The sequence below is a fragment of the Panthera leo genome, chromosome B2, assembly GCF_018350215.1.
Source record: "Panthera leo isolate Ple1 chromosome B2, P.leo_Ple1_pat1.1, whole genome shotgun sequence".
Lineage (NCBI taxonomy): Eukaryota > Metazoa > Chordata > Mammalia > Carnivora > Felidae > Panthera > Panthera leo.
This window is the reverse complement of record NC_056683.1, coordinates 116,166,029-116,187,364: the sequence shown is the minus strand read 5'-3', so window position 1 is coordinate 116,187,364 and position 21,336 is coordinate 116,166,029. Positions and strand designations below refer to the sequence as shown.

The 21,336-nt window shown below is 39.1% G+C and overlaps 1 protein-coding gene and 1 pseudogene across 4 annotated transcripts in view; both read right to left on the bottom strand.

Annotated features, from left to right (window-relative positions):
- The window catches only part of LAMA2 (laminin subunit alpha 2), a 609,036-nt gene that overhangs the window by 118,644 nt on the left and 469,056 nt on the right, over positions 1-21,336 (bottom strand). For all 4 annotated transcript variants that reach the window (XM_042939791.1, XM_042939793.1, XM_042939792.1 and 1 more), the window contains 4 exons: positions 14,235-14,346; positions 8,565-8,727; positions 7,057-7,267; positions 170-286 (listed from right to left, as the gene is read on the bottom strand). In XM_042939791.1, coding sequence (XP_042795725.1) covers positions 170-286; positions 7,057-7,267; positions 8,565-8,727; positions 14,235-14,346 — 603 coding nt within the window. The remainder of the gene's footprint in view (positions 1-169; positions 287-7,056; positions 7,268-8,564; positions 8,728-14,234; positions 14,347-21,336) is intronic.
- On the bottom strand, positions 17,931-19,798 carry LOC122219265 (annotated as a pseudogene).

The window sequence follows — 21,336 nt, the reverse complement described above, 5'->3', positions numbered from 1 at the left end:
GCCAAGAGCTAGGCACAAGCATAATGGAATAGTCCAAAAACAATTTGAGACCCACAAGAAAAAAAATTAGGATTTGCTTATGTTACTGAGATTTTTTGATTGTGTCCTATTTATGAAAGCCTGTATCATTATTATTTTCTTTTCCCTTTGGGTTTTATCAAGTACTCACATCTATGACGGAGTTGATTTCATCTGCAAGACGGTTGGCTTCACTGAGTATGTCATTGCCTTCTTTTAAAGTGTTCTCAGTTTGTTGTTTGCCATTTTCGATAGCTTCCTTCTTTTTCTGTAGCACAGTAGGAACAAAACATCAAAATGCCCTTCGGAGGAAACCCTATCCGACCCTGTATTCTTTCTTGACTTCCTCGAGCTGCCTGAACATAGGCTTTGTGAACAAGGCACGTCGTGTTGACAATGAGAACAGATGGGAATGCTACAAACTACCTGGCCAGTCCTTTGAGAGTTATTTTATTTAAATCCCTATATAAGTACTTTCTTCCTCTCAGTGTGAGAAAGTCACCCGAGAGAAGAAAAGTTATGTGATGTTAGCTGAGGAATTAAAGACTACGTTTTAAAATTTTTGATTATTTTTTATTTTAGAGGGAGAGAAAGAGAGAGAGAGCATGAGTGGGGGAGAGGGGTAGAGAGAGAGAAAGAGAGAGAGAATCTTAAGCAGGCTTCATGCTGAGCATGGATCCTACCCCACAACCCTCGGATCCTGACCTGTGCCAAAATCAAGAGTTGGACAGTCAACCAACTGAACTACCCAGGTGCCCCTAAAAACTATTAACTTGTTTTTAATATTTATTAAAAATTTTTTTTTCAATGTTTATTTATTTTTTGAGAGAGAGACAGAATGTGAGCAGGGGAGGGGCAGAGAGAGAGAGGGAGACACAGAATCTGAAGCAGGCTCCAGGCTCTGAGCTGTCAGCACAGAGCCTGATGTGGGGCTTGAACTCACAAGCTGTGAGATCATGACCCAAGCCGAAGTCAGACACTTAATTGACTGAGCCACCCAGGCACCTCAATGTTTATTCTTAAGAGAGAGACAGAGAGACAGAGACAGAGTATGAGTGGGGGAGGGGCAGAGAGAGACACACACACAGACTCTGAAGCAGGCTCCAGGCTCTGAGCTGTCAGCACAGAGCCCCATGTGGGGCTCGAGCTCAGAACCGTGAGATCATGACCTGAGCCAAAGTCAGAGGCTTAACCGACTGAACCACCCAGGCACCGTCCCTAGAAACTATTTTTAAAGCAAGATCAATACCCATTTTAAACTTGTGTAAGTGCAAGTGCTGAATATGTATTACTGAACATGTGGTCGTACCCTGAATTACATTGGAACTAGACGTTACATTCCAGAATGCAGGGCCAAAGGAGTATTCTGTGAGCATAGACATAAGCAGATTTATTCTATGGGAGTTCTGTAAAAATTGGAAGCAGTGAGATTTTTAAGGGGACTTAGGGAAAGTGCTTTTCAAAAAAAGAGAAATGAACACATGGAAGAATAAACTTAATGGGCTGTTCCGTGAAAAGAGAGCAAGCTCTCATTTTTCCTTGATGCTGATAGCTTGTCTTAAAACTACATGAAACTGATTCCTAGCCTAGAAGGATAAAATTGACGAGAGAGACCTATTGTTATTTTTCTATTTGGAGCAAACATTTGTGTATATTTTTTTTCTTTATACATCTCACTCATTCTCCCAAACACTTGTGCATTTAACTGCATCAATTTTAAACCTCTGCCATTTATGTTGTTGTATAGATAATAATGCTAGTTTTATATTCATTTATGTCTCAATATGTGCCAGGTAGTTTATAGGATTTTCTCAGTAAATTCTACACTAACTCTACAGGTCCTGTGTTTATCACCTTTTAAAAGAATAGGAACTTGAACAAGTGATTTACTCGAGGTCACACTACCTGTGCAGGTAAGGTTTGAACCTGGTCTACCTGATGAAGAAGCCTAGGTCTTGAGCTATGAAAGGACTGTCACTCTTATTATAGAAATCATTTGCCTTATTTGCACTGGGATAGCACTGATTTCATACCTTTCTCCCCCCTTCTCTTCACCAACCATGTAAGTCCACTGCCAGTCCCTATGTCTTGTTCCAATTCTCTGCTGCTGTAGTTCCCTCCCTCCCTGATGTGCTCTCGCTCAGTTCTTTGCCTTGTTTCCTCCCCCACGCTGTTTCTGGTCACTTCTCTGATCACCTATCTAAAACAGCCGCCATCTTCATCCCAATTATTATCTATATACCACAGCAATTACAAACCAGATTCAGGGAATAGCCTGCCTGGGTCGGGATCCTAGCTCTGCCCACTCACAAGCTATGAAAAACAGGGGCGAGTGATTTATGTAGCCCCAGGTAAAAGGCTTAGTCCCTTGCTTCTCAAAATGTGGGCCATTAACCAGCAGCATCAGCATCACCTGGAAAGGTATTAGAAATAGATAATCTCATTGCCTTTTCAAGAACTACCAACTCAGAAACTGTACTTTAACAAAAACTCCAGGTGATCTACACAGTAAAATTTGAGAGGAACTGACTTACAACACTGCCTGGCACACAGCAGACACAATGTAATCGTTAACTATTATAATTACTTCATTTTGGTCCTCCTCTTAGCACTCATTTATCTGAATTATATTCTACAGGGTGGCCACAAACCATAGAATCATAGATAATGGTATTTTTTGTATAGATTGAACCATCTTGATTGCCCCTTCTGAGAGTTGCGAAAAGCACTGTTACTTAGTGCAAATCGGTGACGCCACGCCAGAAATGAACAGCCTGTTGAACTACGTACAACTGAGGAAGCACAACATATTGACTACAGGTGCGATATTGCTGAACGTATCACTTATTATGTATACTAGTCCATGCTCCAGACTTTGTGTCTATATTACATACTTGTTTATTGGCTTAGGGATTATCTCCCTCGCCATAATATAAATTCCATAAAAACAGTCTGTATGTATCAAAGTTGATTGCATCTCTACTTTTAACTTCTAATTAGATCTTAATTCATTCCAGAGCTCTGTAAATTTAAAACCTTTTTGGGTGAGGTGGAAGGCTTAAGAGCCTGCAAAAGCTATCGTCCTCTCTGTCTAGCAACTAACTACTTTCTTTGCAATCCTTCCTTTTGCAGTTTCCTAATGGTCGATTTAGGGACAGACTGTTCAATACATGTTCCCTCGCGTAACTGAATTGCTCACATCCTTGATGCGACCCACGCACACGGTCCTCTCCGCCTTCTCTCCATCGCTGCAAGTGCCCTCTGATCCCGTGCTCCTCCAGAAATTTACATTCAGAGCCCCTCTGATCTACCTCCAAATGCCGTTTCCAGAGCTATCTTCTACTACACACTTCTGTAGCTCGGCAGTGAGCTTCACTGTTCTGACGTTTCCTAACACCACCGTGCACTTCCAGAGCTCTGTGTTGGGGCTCATGTGACCCCATCATTTCTCTCAGTCTCAGCGAGGATGCCATCATTTTTTGTGTGTGTGACTCTTTTGCTGATATTCCTAGCCTATATTAATCTCAGAATTATATACTGTGAAGCTGCCTGAATGTTAAGTTCTATGAGGCCAGGAATCATTCCTATTCAGTCTCAAACACCTCTGTTACCAACAGCACCTTGCTGAGGTAGGTGCCTGAAAGGCATTGTAGATCACCACCGCCTATTTTCCAAGCCTTATACTACATGATTTCCTAATACCAAATGAACTCTCCAGTTTATATGAACCACTCACAAATTTCCCCAAATGTAACTTTAATCCATGACTCCAATGTTACAGTGGCTTCTGATAGTTTCCAGGATAAACCCCAAATTCCTTAACTTGATCATAATGTACTTGGTCTTTTATTACTCAAGTTCTGGACCTCGCCTGTCTTCTCTGGCTTTCCATCCCCTGTTTGTCCCCGTGAAGTCGTCATTCCAATCCTATCAAACTGCTGAATTTTCTCCCAAATGTTTTATATTTTCTTTTTCCTCTCCATGTCCTTGCTTGTGGTTTTCCCTATTTCTGGAATATTCTTCCTTTTCTGCTTCGACTCACTTGTGCTTATCATGCAGGACTCAGCACACATATCATGTCCTCTATGAAGTCCTCCTTAACCCAGGGGGTGATTTAGATGCCCTCTCTTTGTTTAGTTTCATGATGTTACTGCAGTGCATGAAGTGCCTTACTTGTGTGTACTTCCCACTAAAGTCACCTGAAATCATCAGAGATGGTGTTTTATTCTTTACTTCAGTGGTTCTCAAACCTAAGGCTACATCTGAATCACTGGAGGCATTTTTAAAACACAGGTGGCTGGGTGCCACTCCCAGTTTCTGAGTTGACAGATTTGGGGCAGACCTCAAGAATTTGTATTTTTAACAAGTTTCTAGTTGATGCTGATGTTGCTGTTCCAAGGATCACACCATAAGGACCAGTGTTTGATCTAATCGACATTTGTTTGGCACATTTCTTGAAATTAGTAGGGGCTTAGTAAGTGTTTTTAACAAACAATACATGCTTATCTCCTTAAAATAAACAAATAACATTGAGTTGTGTCTTAATTATAGCACCTTCTTTGTGAGCACAGGCACAATTTGTCTATTTAAAACACAGCTCATGGGGCACCTGGGTGGCTCAGTCGGTTAAGCCTCCGACTTGGCTCAGGTCATGATCTCATGGTTCGTGAGTTCGAGACCCGCATCAAGGCTCTGTGCTGACAACTCGGAGTCTGAAGCCTGCTTCAGATTCTGTGTCTCCTTTTTGTCTCTCTGCTCCTCCCCTGCTCACACTCTGTCTCTCTCTCTCAAAAATAAATAAGCATTTACAAAAAATAAAATAAAACACAGCTCGTTATTCAATTGAACGGATACAATGTGTCAGTTGTTCTCAAACCAGTATACATATCGGATTAATCTGGGGAGAGTTTTAAAATATGAACCCCAAGCCAAGTCCAGACTAACCAACTCAGACTCTGGGTAGGAGCTCAGGGACCCTGTGTTTTAACAAACTGTTCAGTTGATTCTCAGTCAGTTGGTGTAGCAGGAAGCTTGGTAATTAACCTAATGAGCCCTGGCAATCTTAAGTAAGCTGTGCCTTACTCATGTTAATTTCATCAGTTTATCTATTTACTCCAGTAAGTTTTTAACAAGCCTTTAGTTAAGCATGACACATAAAATGAAAATACAAAAAGGACCACTTAGAATCGCAATACTGACTACATAAGCTCCAGGCATCTCTAGGGGTGCCCAAGAATGATGGCTCCTGGTTTTAAACATCACTAAAAGGAAGGAGTAGCTGAAAGGACCATTTACTGCACCACTATAACTCTTCTTGAAATACTTCCCAAATGCTTATTATGCTTTCCACACAGGTAATTTTAATTTCTTAAACTGTTGCCATAAAATGGAGAGGTGCATCTCCGGGTAAGTTACACCACTGGTGTGTCCCTGAGCAGGATGAATCATGTCAGCACTGGGGATAGGACGATAGCCCGACATCCTGCCTCACAAGATGGCACTTTTTCTTTAATATTCCCAGCATGTCAGTAGACTCCAAATTGGTTAAGATTAGATACCTCAGTTAGGAAAAAAGTGAGCCTTCTCCATCTTCCATCAACATGACAAGGGTGAATCCCAGAAAAAAAAAAAAAAAAAATTCATCCTCTTACTTCTTACTCTAAAGGAAAATGGAAAGAAATGAGATGGAAAAAAATATCCAGATTTGTTTTATTCAACTGCCATCCCACAAACATTTTTGAAAGCATCATATATGCCAGAGAGTGTTCAGTTATAATGAAGGTGAGATTATACACTAGAAGAGAAAGAGATCTGCCGCTGTTTTCAGATCTGTTGGGTCAAATACTTTGAAAACAGCAAAGGAAGTTTTGTTTCTGGGGAGAAGTTGTTGTTTAAATGCCTAATACAGTTTGCACCATCATACGTGCTGAATTTACTACTGGGAAAAGTGATCAAGTTGTCATGGTAAGTATTAAGAAAGATAAAGAAGGAACGGAAGGGAGGAAGGAAGGAAGAAAAAGGAAGGCATTGAGTGACGGAGGGAGGAAGAAAAGGAAAAATCAATTTTGGTTCTAGCCTCATAACCTCTCTAAAAAAGGCAGAAGGTGCCCATCATTTCTTGAGGAGAAAATTATCTCTTGTCGGTGAGGAAAAAGAGGGAAAAATATAACTCAGACGTGATATGTTCATGTTAGTCCCTGTTAAAATATCATTTGCATGGAACACATTGCAAAGGAAAAGGGAACCAAAATCTTTCCCAAGCACTGGACTCTCAATGTGCCCAGATTCCATTAGGAAATAAGTTGGCACTTTTGTGACCCTCGGTAGTTAGATATCTAAACAATGGTTTGTGGATTAGATTGCATGGGTTACAAAACCACATGAGATTGGTACTCAAAGATACCTTGGATGCAATCACATAAAATGCACTTATTGTGTAGTTTGAAGACTGAGGCTTAGAGTCTTTAACTGACTTGCCCAAGGCGTATTTCTAGTTAGTGACACAGTCATCATTAAGATCAAGGTCCCCTGACTCCCAGGAAAGAGTTCCTTCCACTGTATCACACTGTCCTTAAAATCTTCAATACTTTGTTATCTAATTTTATTTGAGTCTATGGCAATGGTCCTTGATTTTTTTTTTTTTTTTTAAAGGATCATTTCTGGTGTGCCTGGGTGGCTCAGTCAGTTAAGTGTCTGACTTTGGCTCAGGTCATCATCTCATGGTTTCCGAGTTTGAATCCCGTGTTGGGGTCTGTGCTGACAGCTCAGAGCCTGGAGTCTGCTTCAGATTCTGTTTCCCTCTCTGTCCCTCCCCTGCTCACCTTTGTTCTTGTGTGTGCGCACGCTCTCTCTCTCTCTCAAAAATATAGTCATTAATTTTTTTTAAAGGATTATTTCCTGATCTGCTTTTAGAAGTCTCCTTTCAGAGTTGTTCTTGATTTCTGTAAATGTGCATCAACTTGACTTTTTCAGCTATGTTCAATCCCCGCCCCATCCAACCCAGCCCTATAGATTCAAATGAGAATCCCTAAGACTCACCTCCAAAGCAGTCATGTTTTTCTGATTTGCTGCAGATAAGCGATTAGCCTCTCTGATTTTATCGGTGGCTTCTCTCAACAGGTCCCAAGCAGCATCCACTTTATCTTTGTTGTCTGCCAGTATCGCCCGGATATCCTTCTCTGCTTTTTCATTCTTCTCTCGGGACTCTCCAAAGAACTTCTTCACCTTCTTCAGAAGGCCTTCTGCAGCCCTGCAGTCACCCCCGCCCAGTAACAGACAATAAGCCCTTGTCACTGCCTCATGGTTTATTGGTATTAAATAGCAATGCTAGTATTAAATCAATAGAAAATAAGACGATATTTAAAGCAGATTGACTGTGTACTAAATCAAGATGAAAATGGGTACCTGAAAAGTGGCAAGGCCATTTATAATTAATATGAAAGCACACAACATACATGCATTTAAAATGTATTAGTAATATAGCATTTTCAACTGGAAAGAGTCTCATGTTATTTTCATAATCTGACTGATGAAGTAAGTTTTATGGTTTGCTTCACATACAAAAAAAAAAAAAGTCACCTGATTCACCATAGTGGTACATTTTCTCTGTTACTTTGGATATAAGGTATGAACATTGATATATTTGGTTAAAAACTGTTAGCAGAACTGTGTTATTGACATGCTAATATGGCATCATGATGTTGACCTACTTTTCTTTTTCTTTCAACTGAGTGATCTGGGAGTTTCCTGAATTTAACTTAATGGTTTTCCTAAAGTGATAATATTGCCCTTATGAAAGGCAAACTACTTGGAAAACAGTAGTTCTCAAACTAACAGCCATTATAATCTCCTGGAGTGCCTGTCAAAACTGACTGCTGGCCCCCATCCCCAGACCTCTGGATTCAGTAGGTCTGCAGTGGGGTTTAATACTTTGTATGTCTAACAAGTTCTCAGGTGTTGCTGATATTGTTAGCTTAGTATATATTACTTAAATATTAATAACACCATCACTTTGAAGTTAGCTGACTATAAATGTAACAATGATTTTTTTTTCCTGAGTGTGTGGTCACAGAGTTCATTTGCATTAGTAAAATCACTATTGCTATTTCCAACCTCAAATTTTCAGCCCTTATTTCAAGGTATTAGGCATTTATTATTTGATGACCCTTCTATTCAGCATTTCCTAAAATGACAAAATGTATAGAATGGGCTGCTAAATTCATAATTATCCAAAGATATTTTTATTAACACACACACAAAAAAACCCCTTTGATGGTTTAGAAGTCCCTAATACAGGCAATTAATAAAGCAAGTCCATTAGCCTAATTGTGGAAGGGATAGCAATCCAAAAAAGATCATTTATTTGATTATTTAAACATAGGCAAAAACATACTTTTAATCAATTTTAGAGCAAGACAAATTATTACTAAGTGGAAAATAAAATAGCATCTTCTACTTATAAGTGTGATGAAAATTTTAGAAAATTGTAAACAACCATTTGAAAAATTCAGTTTATCAAGTAAAAAAATAACAGAGTATCTACTCACACTAACTCATCTTCGGCAACTTCCTTTTGTTTATCAAGATTTTTCCTCCTCAGTTCAGTCATCATCTGATCAATCTCTTTCTGAAGCCCTTGCAAATTTCTCTCAAAGTCCTGGTCTTGAATTCCTAGAGTTTCATTTAGTCTCACAGCTTTTTCATTTACAGCTGCAGGGGGTAAAACAAATTTTGTAAATTAGTAAACAAAAATGCCACATGCAAAAATGGCACCAAGAGTCTGCTCTTCCCCAGGATCTCCAAATGAAATGTAGTTTGCCATGAGTGTTCCTGCTGGTAACAGGGAGGTAGTTAATAACAATCCATACCAATAAGGGAAAGGTGACATATTTCTCCATTTTATATTTCTTTTGGGGGGCACAGTCCTTAAAGGAGGGTGTCTCTAGTTCACAAGGAAGAAAATGCAAACAAAAAAAATGGTTCCATCCCTTTCCGGGGAAGAGGTAAGCAATGATACATGTAGCATTCCCTTTGGAAGAGGAAAGCACAAAATCTGCACGGCCGATAAGACACAATCACATTCAGTCCATTTTAAAATCCTGAGTAGAGAAAACTATCAGTGAGGAGATCTCTGAAAACAAACCTGCCCTTGTACTTCCGCACAGTTCTGTGCTCATTTGGTGGAAGGAATGAGGGAGGAAGCACTGGTCTTGGGACAAGGGCTACGGATTAGGGCTCAAAGCTACCTTCTAGCAATAACATCCACTGTAAGCGTCTGTGTTTATGAAGCTTTAAATAAAGTTCAAACCGTGCTGTTCAGAATCTTAGGATTCCCTAGGTGCTCCAGGTATTCTACACATGATGTCTATTCTGTCAAGTGTCTATTTTATAGGTTAGTGTTCTGGGCAAGATTTCATTTGAAAAAAAGAATTCTATGTCGGATAAAAGTTTGAAAAACCGGTGCGTTGAAACATTTATGCAGTTCTCCCCGTTAGTTTTAGGCCAACTTCTCTTGAAGTGTGTTTTATGGCACATTAACTTAACAAGTTGAAAGGAGAGGTTTTCTCAAACTCTTGTGTGCCAAACCTTACTTCTATAATATTACCTGTGAACATCCCTAGAATGAGGCTCTGGGTTGGCTAAGAGACATTTTCTACTATTCAATGTTCTATCCTAAGATGCATTTAGGACATAAAGAATTCTGAAAATTCATTTATATTCTTGGAGAAATGTTTCTTATTGAAACTGGTTGGAGCTGTATTCAGAGTTCCAACGATAGTATTCAGAGTTCCTGAAACAGGTACACATAGGCCAAATAGAGCAGCCATGAAGGGTGTGACATGAGCCATGAAGGGTGTGACAGTGGTTCTGAAATGTGGTCCCCAAACAAGCATCATCAGTCTCACGTGGGAACTTATTAGAAATAGAGATTCTCAGGCCCTGTTCCATATCTACGGAGTTAAAAATTCTGGGGCGCCTGGGTGGCGCAGTCGGTTAAGCGTCCGACTTCAGCCAGGTCACGATCTCGCGGTCCGTGAGTTCGAGCCCCGCGTCAGGCTCTGGGCTGATGGCTCGGAGCCTGGAGCCTGTTTCCGATTCTGTGTCTCCCTCTCTCTCTGCCCCTCCCCCGTTCATGCTCTGTCTCTCTCTGTCCCAAAAATAAATTAAAAAAAAAAAAAAAAAAACGTTGAAAAAAAAAAAAAAAATTCTGAGGGTAGGGACCAGCAATCCATGTTCTAACAAGCCCTCTAGGGACTTCAGATGTATGCTAGAGTTTGAAAATCATGGTTTGGCAGAAGGAATTGAGTTTTAACCTTTTATTTATCCTTCCAAAATGCATCTTTTGAATTCTCTTTTATTTTTATTTATTTATTTTGAGAGAGAGAAAGAGAGAGTGTGTGTGCATGTGAGATGGGGAGGGGCAGAGAGAAAGGTAGTGAGAGAGAAAATCCCAAGCAAGCTCTGTGCTATTAGTGTGGAGCCCGACGCTAGGCTGGATCTCATGAACCAAACTGTGAGATCATGACCTGAGCTGAAACTAAGAGTCAGACACTTAACTGATTGAGGCACCCAGGCACCCCCAAATTCTCTTTTCATGATAAATGGATTTGGTTAGCAAGTTGCTGCAGTCAACTCCTTATTCTGAAAGCCATGATTTAATCTGTAGAACAATTTAAGTCAGGTGCTTTAAAGAACAAATATGGTCATTCCTAGCCTTGTGGTAGAAATTATTGCACATGTGCTGTTTTCCTAGAAGTTAGTGAGGGTGGCTCTTTCTTGGTCAACTACTTAACAGTCATACTTTGAAATACACCAAGGAAACTTCTCAAGATTCCACCACTACTGTTGCTAAGTTATCCCCTAGGCTTTATTGTGTTTGTGAAGGAACCACAGTGACCATGGACTGATTAATTGGAAAGTTCCTTCATCCAGCAGGCTTTGTGAGAAATATGCCAGAATGCCAATGATTAAATGTAAGGTTTATACTTCTTACATTTCAAGGAAGACAGTAGATTGACCTTTCCCTATGGTGCATCTCCTCCTTTGGTCTGAGTGCATGTCTGTCTGTATGTTGATTTTAACTAATTACATTATGTAACTAAACACTGACTCATTTGCATTCAATTTTTTTTAATGAAAGAGATAAATTCCACTTTTCAACTGGACAAAGGTTTTTGTTTTTCTTTTATTAAGTGAATATATAAATGAGCTTTGATTTGAGATATTTTTGGAATTTGATTGAATTTAGCTTCTGGACTTAGGTGGCTGTAAAGGATTAAATATGAGATACGCCTCACTTGTGGTCTATTCTCAAAGTTAAACTTCTCCAGGGAAGAACTTGCTGGAAAAATGAGAGAGAAAAGGAAAAGACAAAGATTCCTGTACCTTTTGGAACCATGAATCATTTCTTTTAAGTGAAAGTAACATGTAAGCAACTAGAAGAAATTATTAAGGCACAGCAGCTGCTTTAGCAAAATGATACTGTATTAAGAAAGGAAGCATCATTTTAATAGAAGAGATATGATTGCTTCACTGCTTTTACATGTGGAATTTGGAAATTCTCTGAATATTTTTAAGCTAAAGATGAAGATGTTATTCAGTCTCTTTTTCAAAGGTATGCACTCTCAGTTTGGTACATTTTCAACAGAATTGAAAATAACTGTAACATTAATATATCTCTTAAATTTATTTACTTATTTCTACTTTATTTCAAAGCGAATTTTAAGGAGTTTTAAACTATCTTTAAAACAAGACAAAATTCTCATAAAAGGAAATGGGGTAAAGATAAAAAATAATGTAAATCAGAAGACATATTAACAGTATCTTAGTAGCCAAAGTAGCAAGGGATTATAAAGGATAACTTAAGAAGTAAACAGTATCTGCAACATACAAATAGATTAATTCTTCAGGAGAAACAAAGTTGTTTTTCACACTGAGCCTAAAAAAAAAAATCTTCTGATGGGTAAATTTATCATGAATGACAAATACAATTGTGACCTGTGAAATAGGAAAGAAGGTATCTAGCATTTAAGTCCTAATATGTCAGAGCATATATATAACATGTGTATATGTACATATATATATCACTCATTATTCTAATAATGGAATAATATGGAATAACATATAGTATATTTGTGATATAATCAGGAGTCCTAGCAAAGTAGATTTTAAACTATGGTGAGATAAGAATGCCTTAGATGAATGGACCCTGATTATCTATGAAGAGGCCAGGACTTATAATGGAAGATAGGGTGAGTAAGGTATTCTATCTAAAAATAAAACTGAAGTAGACAAATGCCAGGCTAAAACATTTGCTTCTCCCACAGCAATTTATTGTCACTAATAAAGCCTAAAAGTACTGTTATTAGCCACAATTAGTGTAATTCCAGGAGGAAAAATGAGTGTGGATATATTATATAACTTATTTAAGGCTTTTGATGAGTTTCCTTTTTTAAAAAAAATTCCTGAACTGCTAAGACTTAACAGCACATATAAACATCTCAGGATTTAGTTTACCTCTGGCATATTCAAATTTTAATTTTTATAAAATTTTAACAGTTGGATTAATTTTGCCAAAGTTCTTTTATGAGGGGCTGTGGTTATTATTTTTGTTATCATTTACATTAGCACCCACTGGAAGAAGGGAGCAATGTCCACATTTCTCTCAGGTACAGATCACAGCTATCCCACCTGGCACTTCACATGAATTAGAAAAAAATGTGTCCTGTCTGGACAGACACGACCTGAGTGTCTGACTGACGCACACTGGAGAGAATGGGAGACACCTGTGAGGATACATAACCCTTTTCTCTAACGGATAGATTGTGGGCGATGAGCAAAACCTGGACTAAATATCGTCTCCACTCTGCCCCCTGTTGGTGCCTTTGTCCCGTGCACAAACTGGCTGGTGGTGCAACGCAGGGAAAATGAATTAGCAGTGCTAATGTTGGTTGGAGTCTATTGAAAACATGTACTAGCATTTACTCTTAGGTATAAATATTTGATTGAAATGATTTCAAAATAAGTTTCCAGGATAGGCTGCTAAGTATTGAGTGGTTGAGATTGAGGTATAAGGAAAAGGAAAGTTACTGGGGTATTGACCATTGCCTTCATGGATCCAAGCAGAAGGAATTTTGTGTGTGTGTGTGTTGGGGGAGGGGGTAGGGAGTGCTGGATGGAGAACACTTTAAGCAGCATTAATGGAAAATAAAATCAGGGAAAGCACAATAACTCCATCTAGCAGAGGATAAACCATAATGAGTTAATTGAGAATTTTCCAGTAGAATGTTCCAGATCCTGACATGTTTTGCCTCAGATTATTTGCCTCAGACTAAAACTCTGTTGCTTCCTGCAGTGGGAAATCTTTGGGAGTTTCGGTCTCTTCTTAGCCAGTGATTCCTAAGAACTACCTGTCAGAATCTGCCTGAAAGTTTATCCCGTGCCCTGATTTATTTGGCTATATTACAAAGCAAAATATCTAAAATACACTGTAGAGCAATAAAAATGTTTTATTTTTTTAAAAGAAAAAAAAACACGTTTCCTCCTTTCTAAATATGCATGCGTGTTTATTTTATATTAATATATACTGAGGATCTAGTTTTTTTGTGAAATCTCTTTTTCTCATCTGGGCTTTAGCCCTAAAATGGCTTCCACTTTGATCTTCAGTCAGATTGGTAGATGCCAAGAACCAGCTCCTAGAGAATTATGGACTAAATGCAGTGTAGCTTCTGGTAAGGTAGCAAATCCAAACACCAAGCACCAGATGTTCATTAAAAACAGCACCAAGTAGTTTAAAAGCCATTTTGAGAAATTAAAGTGCTGCTTTAATGTACTGAGTAGAATGTTAAAATTAGCTTTTTAAAAAAGTTAACAATCTCTTGGTTTTGAATACAAACAATAGCAAGACATAAGTTATCTATTCGTTCTTTAATCATAATAGCCATTCCTCAAAAATTAAAGCATTCCTAAGGGACCACATTTAATTTTCCATGACTCTGCACTCATGATTACTAATTCGCTGTTGTCCCTAATTTAACACTGTAGATTGCAGACTCTCGGCAGACAACGCCCTTGAATATATCAACCAAAACACTTTTTAAACCTGACCCTCAGACTGATAAATGTTATCTGTTACTGGAGAAATTCCAGTCCTGTGTAATCCCTTTCTCTATTTTTCTGTTGGGAGACATAATGATTAAATTAAATGATTCTAATACCTTCTGCATCCTGGGCAAGCTCCTTAATGAATTCTCCTAAGGAGTCTGCTCTCCTGTTGGTCCTCTCAGCATCCTGTCCAGTTTGCTCGCCATCTGCTGTCACTTTGGTCGCCTAATGATCCAAATTCAGGAAAAGCATAATTAATTGAGATGATGAAGCTCCAGCTAGATAAGCGCCCACTGGCTACATTTTCTTTCAAATATTACTCCGAGCCAAAGGCAATCGATAAATTATTGATCAGATATACTGGAAATGACACCCTGTGCTCAAGTACACAATTAAACTTTATTACTTCTTCCATTAAATGGAAATCAGAGAGCCGTATTTGGTCTTTTTAAAACCCTTGCTGTATGCAATGACATAAAGGAAGCGATAAAACGCAATTATTTTTGAAGTATCTTTAAGGTACAGTTGCCAAAAGTCTTTAATGGATTCTTCAACCTCCACATGTTGCAGTTTTGTCCATATTTTATTTACGGAAAAAGTGTGGAGTCCAGCAATGATCTCTTGTGGAGACACAGGCAGTCTGTCTCAATAAGCTTGATCCTATAGATGCAGTTTAGATCAATACGTTAATTAAAGAAACAAAGAGGGAGAAATGCTTAGCTACCAAGTAGTAAATGCATGTTTTATAACACTCTAAAGATGCCAGTAAAACGTTAAAGAAGAATAAATGTTAACTTCACCCATGTCATCCCCAGAAAAGATGACTGTTAATCGCAAAACCATACATCATCATCAACAAAATAAAACAACTTCACAAACAGCCTCACTTCCCAAAGGTTATCCTGGTACATTTTCACCTTCATTCACAATGAAGATGCCACTTGACACAAAGGAATCCATTTAATGTGTTCATAGTTGAGATACATTATATTTAGTCAAATAAAAGTGGCATGTGTAATATTCAAAGTTTCTTAAAAGATACTATAAGGTTTAGAGCACCTTGAAATAGGTTTACATTTCATAATTCTATGCATATGCATATGCATATGCTAATAAATATGCCTTTTTTTTTTTTTACTAAAAAGATAGGGATAATCTAACTACAGATAATGAATTAACGAATCACAAACTGTCTTAAAATAACTTGACTAAGGTCCAAATTGGCAGAGTATTAATAGTCTATAATCCTGTACCATAGTACTTGCATTCTAGACATACCCAGAGATCCTACATTTTTTTATACATAAGTGGATTTTAAATAGAAATTAAAATAGAACTAAATGCTTGGCCAATACAGAACATGGTAAGAGATGTTATAGAAATTATACTGCATTTTGTGATTTCCCAGGGGCAGTGAGAGTTTTAATTCATGACCAGTCTTCAAGGTTTTGCATAAAAGAATATAAAGTCTAGTTATCATCTAATTCCTCAACCTATGTTACCATCACAAGCAGAAGGATGAAAAGATGCATTGGAAGTTTTAAAAGTTTCTCTTTACAGTTTGCAGTAAATATACAAAATTATTTGGAGGGTTCTCATCAATAGGTCAAGTTACTTTTTACATATACACACCACATGCATATACTCATACATGTAATTTTTTAAACGTTACTTTTGAATTACTAATGTCAACTGCTTAAGATCTTGGCCTCCTAAACTGTTGTAGATGTTTGTCTAGGCTGGACTTGACTGTACTCTATAATATCACTCCTATTTTCAGATTGCACAGAATATAATAAGGGACTTGATCTACATTTTGGTAATGTTTAAGTATCTTAAGAATTAATGTATCACCAGCACTAGTATCTGTTACCACACAGAAAATGTACATTATAATTTAAACTTAAAATCTGGGGCACGTGGGTGGCTCAGTTGGTTAAGCGTCTGACTCTTGATTTTACATCAGGTCATGATCTCACAGTTTGTGGGATTGAGCCCACATTGGGCTCTGTGCTGACAACATGGAACCTGCTTGGGATTCTCTCTCTCTCCCTCTGTCCCTCCCCAGTTCATGCGCGCGCTCTCTCTCTCTCTCCCTCAAAATAAATAAACATTAAAAACAAAAACAAAAAATAAACTTAAAATTTATCATCAATATCTTATCTATATTACTAAAAGATCATAACTTACATACTGACGCCATGAAGGCTACCAATCCTGATTAATAGCTGAGAGTATCTAATTTTTTTTAAAGAAATGTATATTGATACACTGTCTCTTTTAAATTCTGGATGATCAAGATAGCATCCCCTGCCTTGATTTCTACTTTCCTAATTAATTTATACAATAATGTGTAAGAGTCATCATTTACACACGTGGTACTGATTGATTATATGAGCATTCCAATAGTAAGATGTCATGAATTCGACATGACCTATGGTAAGAAAGAAGTGAAAAAAATTGGCATTAAGACCCTACGAAATTAAACTCCCCAGCTTCTATTTAGCATGTGAAATATGCCAAATTCTTTCCTTCTTAGGGCCTCCTGGGATCCTGCTGTCTCTGCCTGGAATGAACTTCTCTCTTATCTTTTCAGAGACTGGATCCTTGTCTTGTGTCATTTTTCAGCTTCAGTGGCCCTTCCTGGTGTGGCCATTCCCAGAGCACCTAGCCAGGTTTTCAAATTTCTGCAGAACATTTTCTTCATAGTACCAAACATTTTAGAATTACTTTAAGGCTTCCCTATTTATGGGTTACCTCCTTGACTAAAAGGCAAGCTGTAAGAGAGCAGGAACTTGGTCTGTTTTGCTCTTCACTTTATATCCAGCTCTTAGAACGATGCCTAACTACTAGCAAATATTGAATGAATGTTCAATAAATGATTAAACAATTACCCAACACGTCTTGCCAACCTTGTTACCATTCTTATTGCCTATTTTTCTATAAACACTTCCAGAAAGAGCTTTTGTTTTATTGTTCCTTAACCTCTCTCGAATTATCTAAAATAAATCCAGCCTCTAAGAGTCAGTCCCTACCTAACCTTCTTTATGAAACCATCCCTAACTGTTTTGGCTCATGCTTTCCTTTCTTACATTTCCTTTTCTTTCTTTTTTTTTTTTTTTTTTGCTCTTAAAAGTTTTCTTTTAATATGCCATGAGATATCTTGATTATATATTTTCCAAGATACTTTTCCAGCTGCATCTTTCAATTCTTCCAAAAGATTTTACCAGTCTATCCAATGTAATGCAAGATGCTGCATTATACTTCTGTCCTCCTCTTTTTGAGAGCAATACAATCCTAATGACATCAATGGTCATACATTCTTATCTAATTAGGAAAAATATTTACAAACATCAGAAACACAGTTCTGAAACATCTGTATTACTTCTGAACTGAATTGGCATTTTCTGGCTTTAAAGAAAGGCAGCAGTTTTAAGCTTGTGACTTGCTGATGAACACATTTCTGGTGAGGGAAAGGGAAGGGGAGTGAATGTGGCATTTCTCCGCTGGCCTCAAAGTGCTAAATTTCACAAAGGGATACATCCAAAGCAAATATGCAATGGTGATTTTTAAAACTTTTATTGCAACACAACAATGAAGTAAACAGTTGACACCTCCCAATTTGTTTCCTAAAACAAACCAAAAAAACACGTGAACAGAGAGATAATTCTGCCTATTCTTGCACAGATCCTCACATTCAATGATCAAAAAAAATTTATATGTCAGTAATTATTTACATTTTAAGAAGTTCCTCTTCTCTCCTTTCCCCCCAACCCCACCAACTATTTAACTTGAAAGAATGGGCTTTCTTACACATTAACTTTATACGTATTTGAAGAAGCAACGATAACTATCAATAACTTGACATTTCTGTTTACAGCTGATCCAATTTCTTTCAATTTCACAAAGCCATTATCAAGGGCTCCCACAAAATAGAGACCGTAGGTTCTAGGTAGCAAAGATTCTTTCAGAAATCAATGTTAAGTCAAAGAAATATAAAGCAGGGCATTACACTAAATTTTTGGATCCAATACACTAAAAAAGGCGACAACCAGAAAAAGTTACCTAGTTTTTTTATAGAAGAAATAATGACCTGTAAAAAATATGATTTCTGGTTGTGTAATAGTTTACACACTATGCGGATTTGTGGCATCTGCTAATTAAAGCAGACATGTACTGTATATATATCTGCCCTATATCTCCACCCCCAACAATCTCATACCTTACACCAAGTATTGTGGCGATCAGCCCAAGTCCCTTCCAATCTTCATCAAAGTTTTGCTGTAGAAGGAAACTGACCTCCAAGTTCTTATTCTTCTCCCAAGCAAAATATGCTCACATCACAAGTCCTGTGGGAGATCCTAGTACCTGTAATCTTTCTATACCTTCTCATTCCTGAGGTATTACCTGAATGTAGTTCACAGGACCACTTCCACCTTCTGCAATTCCTCCCCGACACCTCCACTCCCTCCTCCTCAACTACCCTACTTGAACTGGTTCACCGACCACCTGAATAAAATGCTCCTGGTGTTGGCTAATTTGCTGCGGTAGTTGAGAATTTTCTTGACCTATTGTAGCGGTGCTAGAAACCGGGAAGAAGTTTGTTGAATAATTTGCCTCAGCTGTTGAAACTAAGGCTTATCTGCAAAACTTCAAGGGGATGTCCTCCAGAACGTGTAGGCATTGCTGCAGGTGCAGCCATTGAACACTGAGGAGCCCCAGGACCAGCCACCAGAGGGGGAGCAACCACAGCCTGACTTCCTCTACCTCCGGGATTCCCATAAAAAGGTGTTCCACTGCTCTGTCAGGGTGGTGGAGAATGGCTCTCAGGGCTGCAATTATTTGCTGGCCTCCACAGCCTATGAACATGACCTCAGTTACCACAGCCCATAGACATGACCTCAGTTATCACGGTCTCACAAGACTGACCCTCACACGTGCGCTGGTTGCATTTTCACAGAGGTTTGACCAAGGGGCGCCTGGGTGGCTCAGTCGGTTAAGTGCCCAATTCTATTGCGGCTCAGGTCATGATCTCATGATTGGCGAGTTTGAGCCCCATGTGGGGCTCTGCGCTGAGAGCATGGAGCCTGCTTGAGATTCTCTCTCTGCCTCTTCCCCACTCTAGTGCGCTCTCTCTCTCTCTCTCTCTCAAAATAAAATAAACTTAAAAGAATGTTTGGCCAAGAAGAATCTCCTGATGTACCATCCAGTCGATGTTGGGTTAGTAGCCACTGGTGTTTCTGCCGGCTTTTCTGCAGGTGTTTCTTGGTTCATTGCTGGAAGTGTTTTGGGCTCAGAAGATGCTGGTTAATGCTGGAATGAGGAGTTCAGGTGTGGGAGTGGGAGCCAAAGTAGGGTGGGGGTGGGGACCTGAGCCCCAGCCAGTGCCGTGGAGGAGCTAATTGTGGCGAGGTGGCAGGATGTGACTGTTGGGCTGTGGCTGGTGCTGGTGCTGTCACTGCTTTGGGTTTTGCCACCATAACTATCACAAGGTTTTTCCATCAACTTCATTTTCTTTTACAGCAGTATCATCAGGAAGGACCTTGCCTGAATAATTATTCCTATGGGAAAGACTTCGTTCCCCTTTTCCGACTCAGTCTCCTCCTCCAGTGCTTCCACAGTCTCCCCTGCATTGACATCAATCCTGCTGCCGGAGGGTCTTCCGGGTGACCCACATGGTGCCGCCGGGCAGCTCTGCGCCCAGCCTGCTCTGGGTGCTGGCTACTTGGCGGAACCCTCTTTCAGATTTTCAAACACAACTATCATGATCACCATTCATGACTATTTAGCGTAATAATTTTGATTTTTTTAATGTTTATTCATTTTTTGAAAGACAGAGACAGAGCGCAAGCAGGGGTGGGGCAGAGAGAGAGGGAGACACAGAATCCGAAGCAGGCTCCAGGCTCTGAGCTGTCAGCACAGAGCCCCACGCAGGGCTCGAACTCATGAACCGTTGAGATCATGACCTGAGCCAAGGTTGGACGCTCAACTGACTGAGCCACCCAAACACCCCATAGGGTAATTATTTTGCTAGGTGTTTTGCCTTATCTATGTAAGCTCTGTCTTTGGGGCTAAGGCTATGTCTTACCTCTTTTTATTTCTCAGAGTTTCAGGCAGAGTAGATATTGGGTGATTAGCTGATATAATAATAATCAAACCAACTACAAATTCCTTGGACATTCTAAAGCCTGTTGGAGGGGAAAGAATCTCTCTCTCTATGCCTTCCCATTACCACTCAAACTGGCCATATGCCAGGTGCTATGCTTGCCAGCAAATGTGAATGGCTGGCCAGTTTCTGGGCATTTTTCAGAGCCTAATAGGAAGCTTGTGCTCAAGAGCTGCAGCTAAGTGCTGAGGAGGAGAGCCAGGCAGGAGAGCCTCCAGTCCCAACCACACTACATCCTTGTACTGGGCCCACGATCATTAAACAGTGGCCTGTGATCACACACCAAGTACTACGCTGGTGAGGGCAGTGTTGGGGTTGGGAGCAGGGAGAACTCTTTAGGGCCAGCACAGTGCTTACTGAGGAAGAAGACGGCCTTCCTTGCAGAGTCTAGAAGAGCTGCCTCTCTTGGCTGTGCTCCAGGAGAGGAGGAAATGTGAGGTTCTTGGCCAAAAAAAAAAAAAAAAAAAAAAGGCATTGACTTACAGTATTAGCACTCTAAAAGAGGAGTTACTCAGGCTCAACTGTATCTTGGATTGATATGTGTGTTCAGAAGGGCTTATAATACTCTCTTGTGTCTCATTTACTCTTCCTGCCTTTAAAGATACACAGAGGACATGATCCCTCTTTTTATACTGGTGAAAATGAAGGTATGGAAAGGTTAAGTGGCATATCTGAACTCGTACATACAGGGAATTGGGGGCAAACACAAATTTTCCATCTCACAGCTTTTTATTTTGTCTGTATCAAACCCTAACTTATATTTGGCTAACATCCAGGAAGGTTAGGAAAATATATGAAAAAAGTTGAGTATTCTGGGTTGAAGGAGGGGCACTCCTTAAGTTAGGTAGTACTTTAAATGTATAATCTCTAGGGTTTAGTAGATTAACATATTTAAGAATCCATATCAGAACATCATAGAGACATATTTTTAAAAGTCATGTCTTATTACACAGTAATTAGGCTGAAGAGTCACCCTTGTCAAAACCACCCATGAGAGACTCCATAAAGGAAGCTTATGACAAATGCACTATCAGCTATGGGGAGTGGTG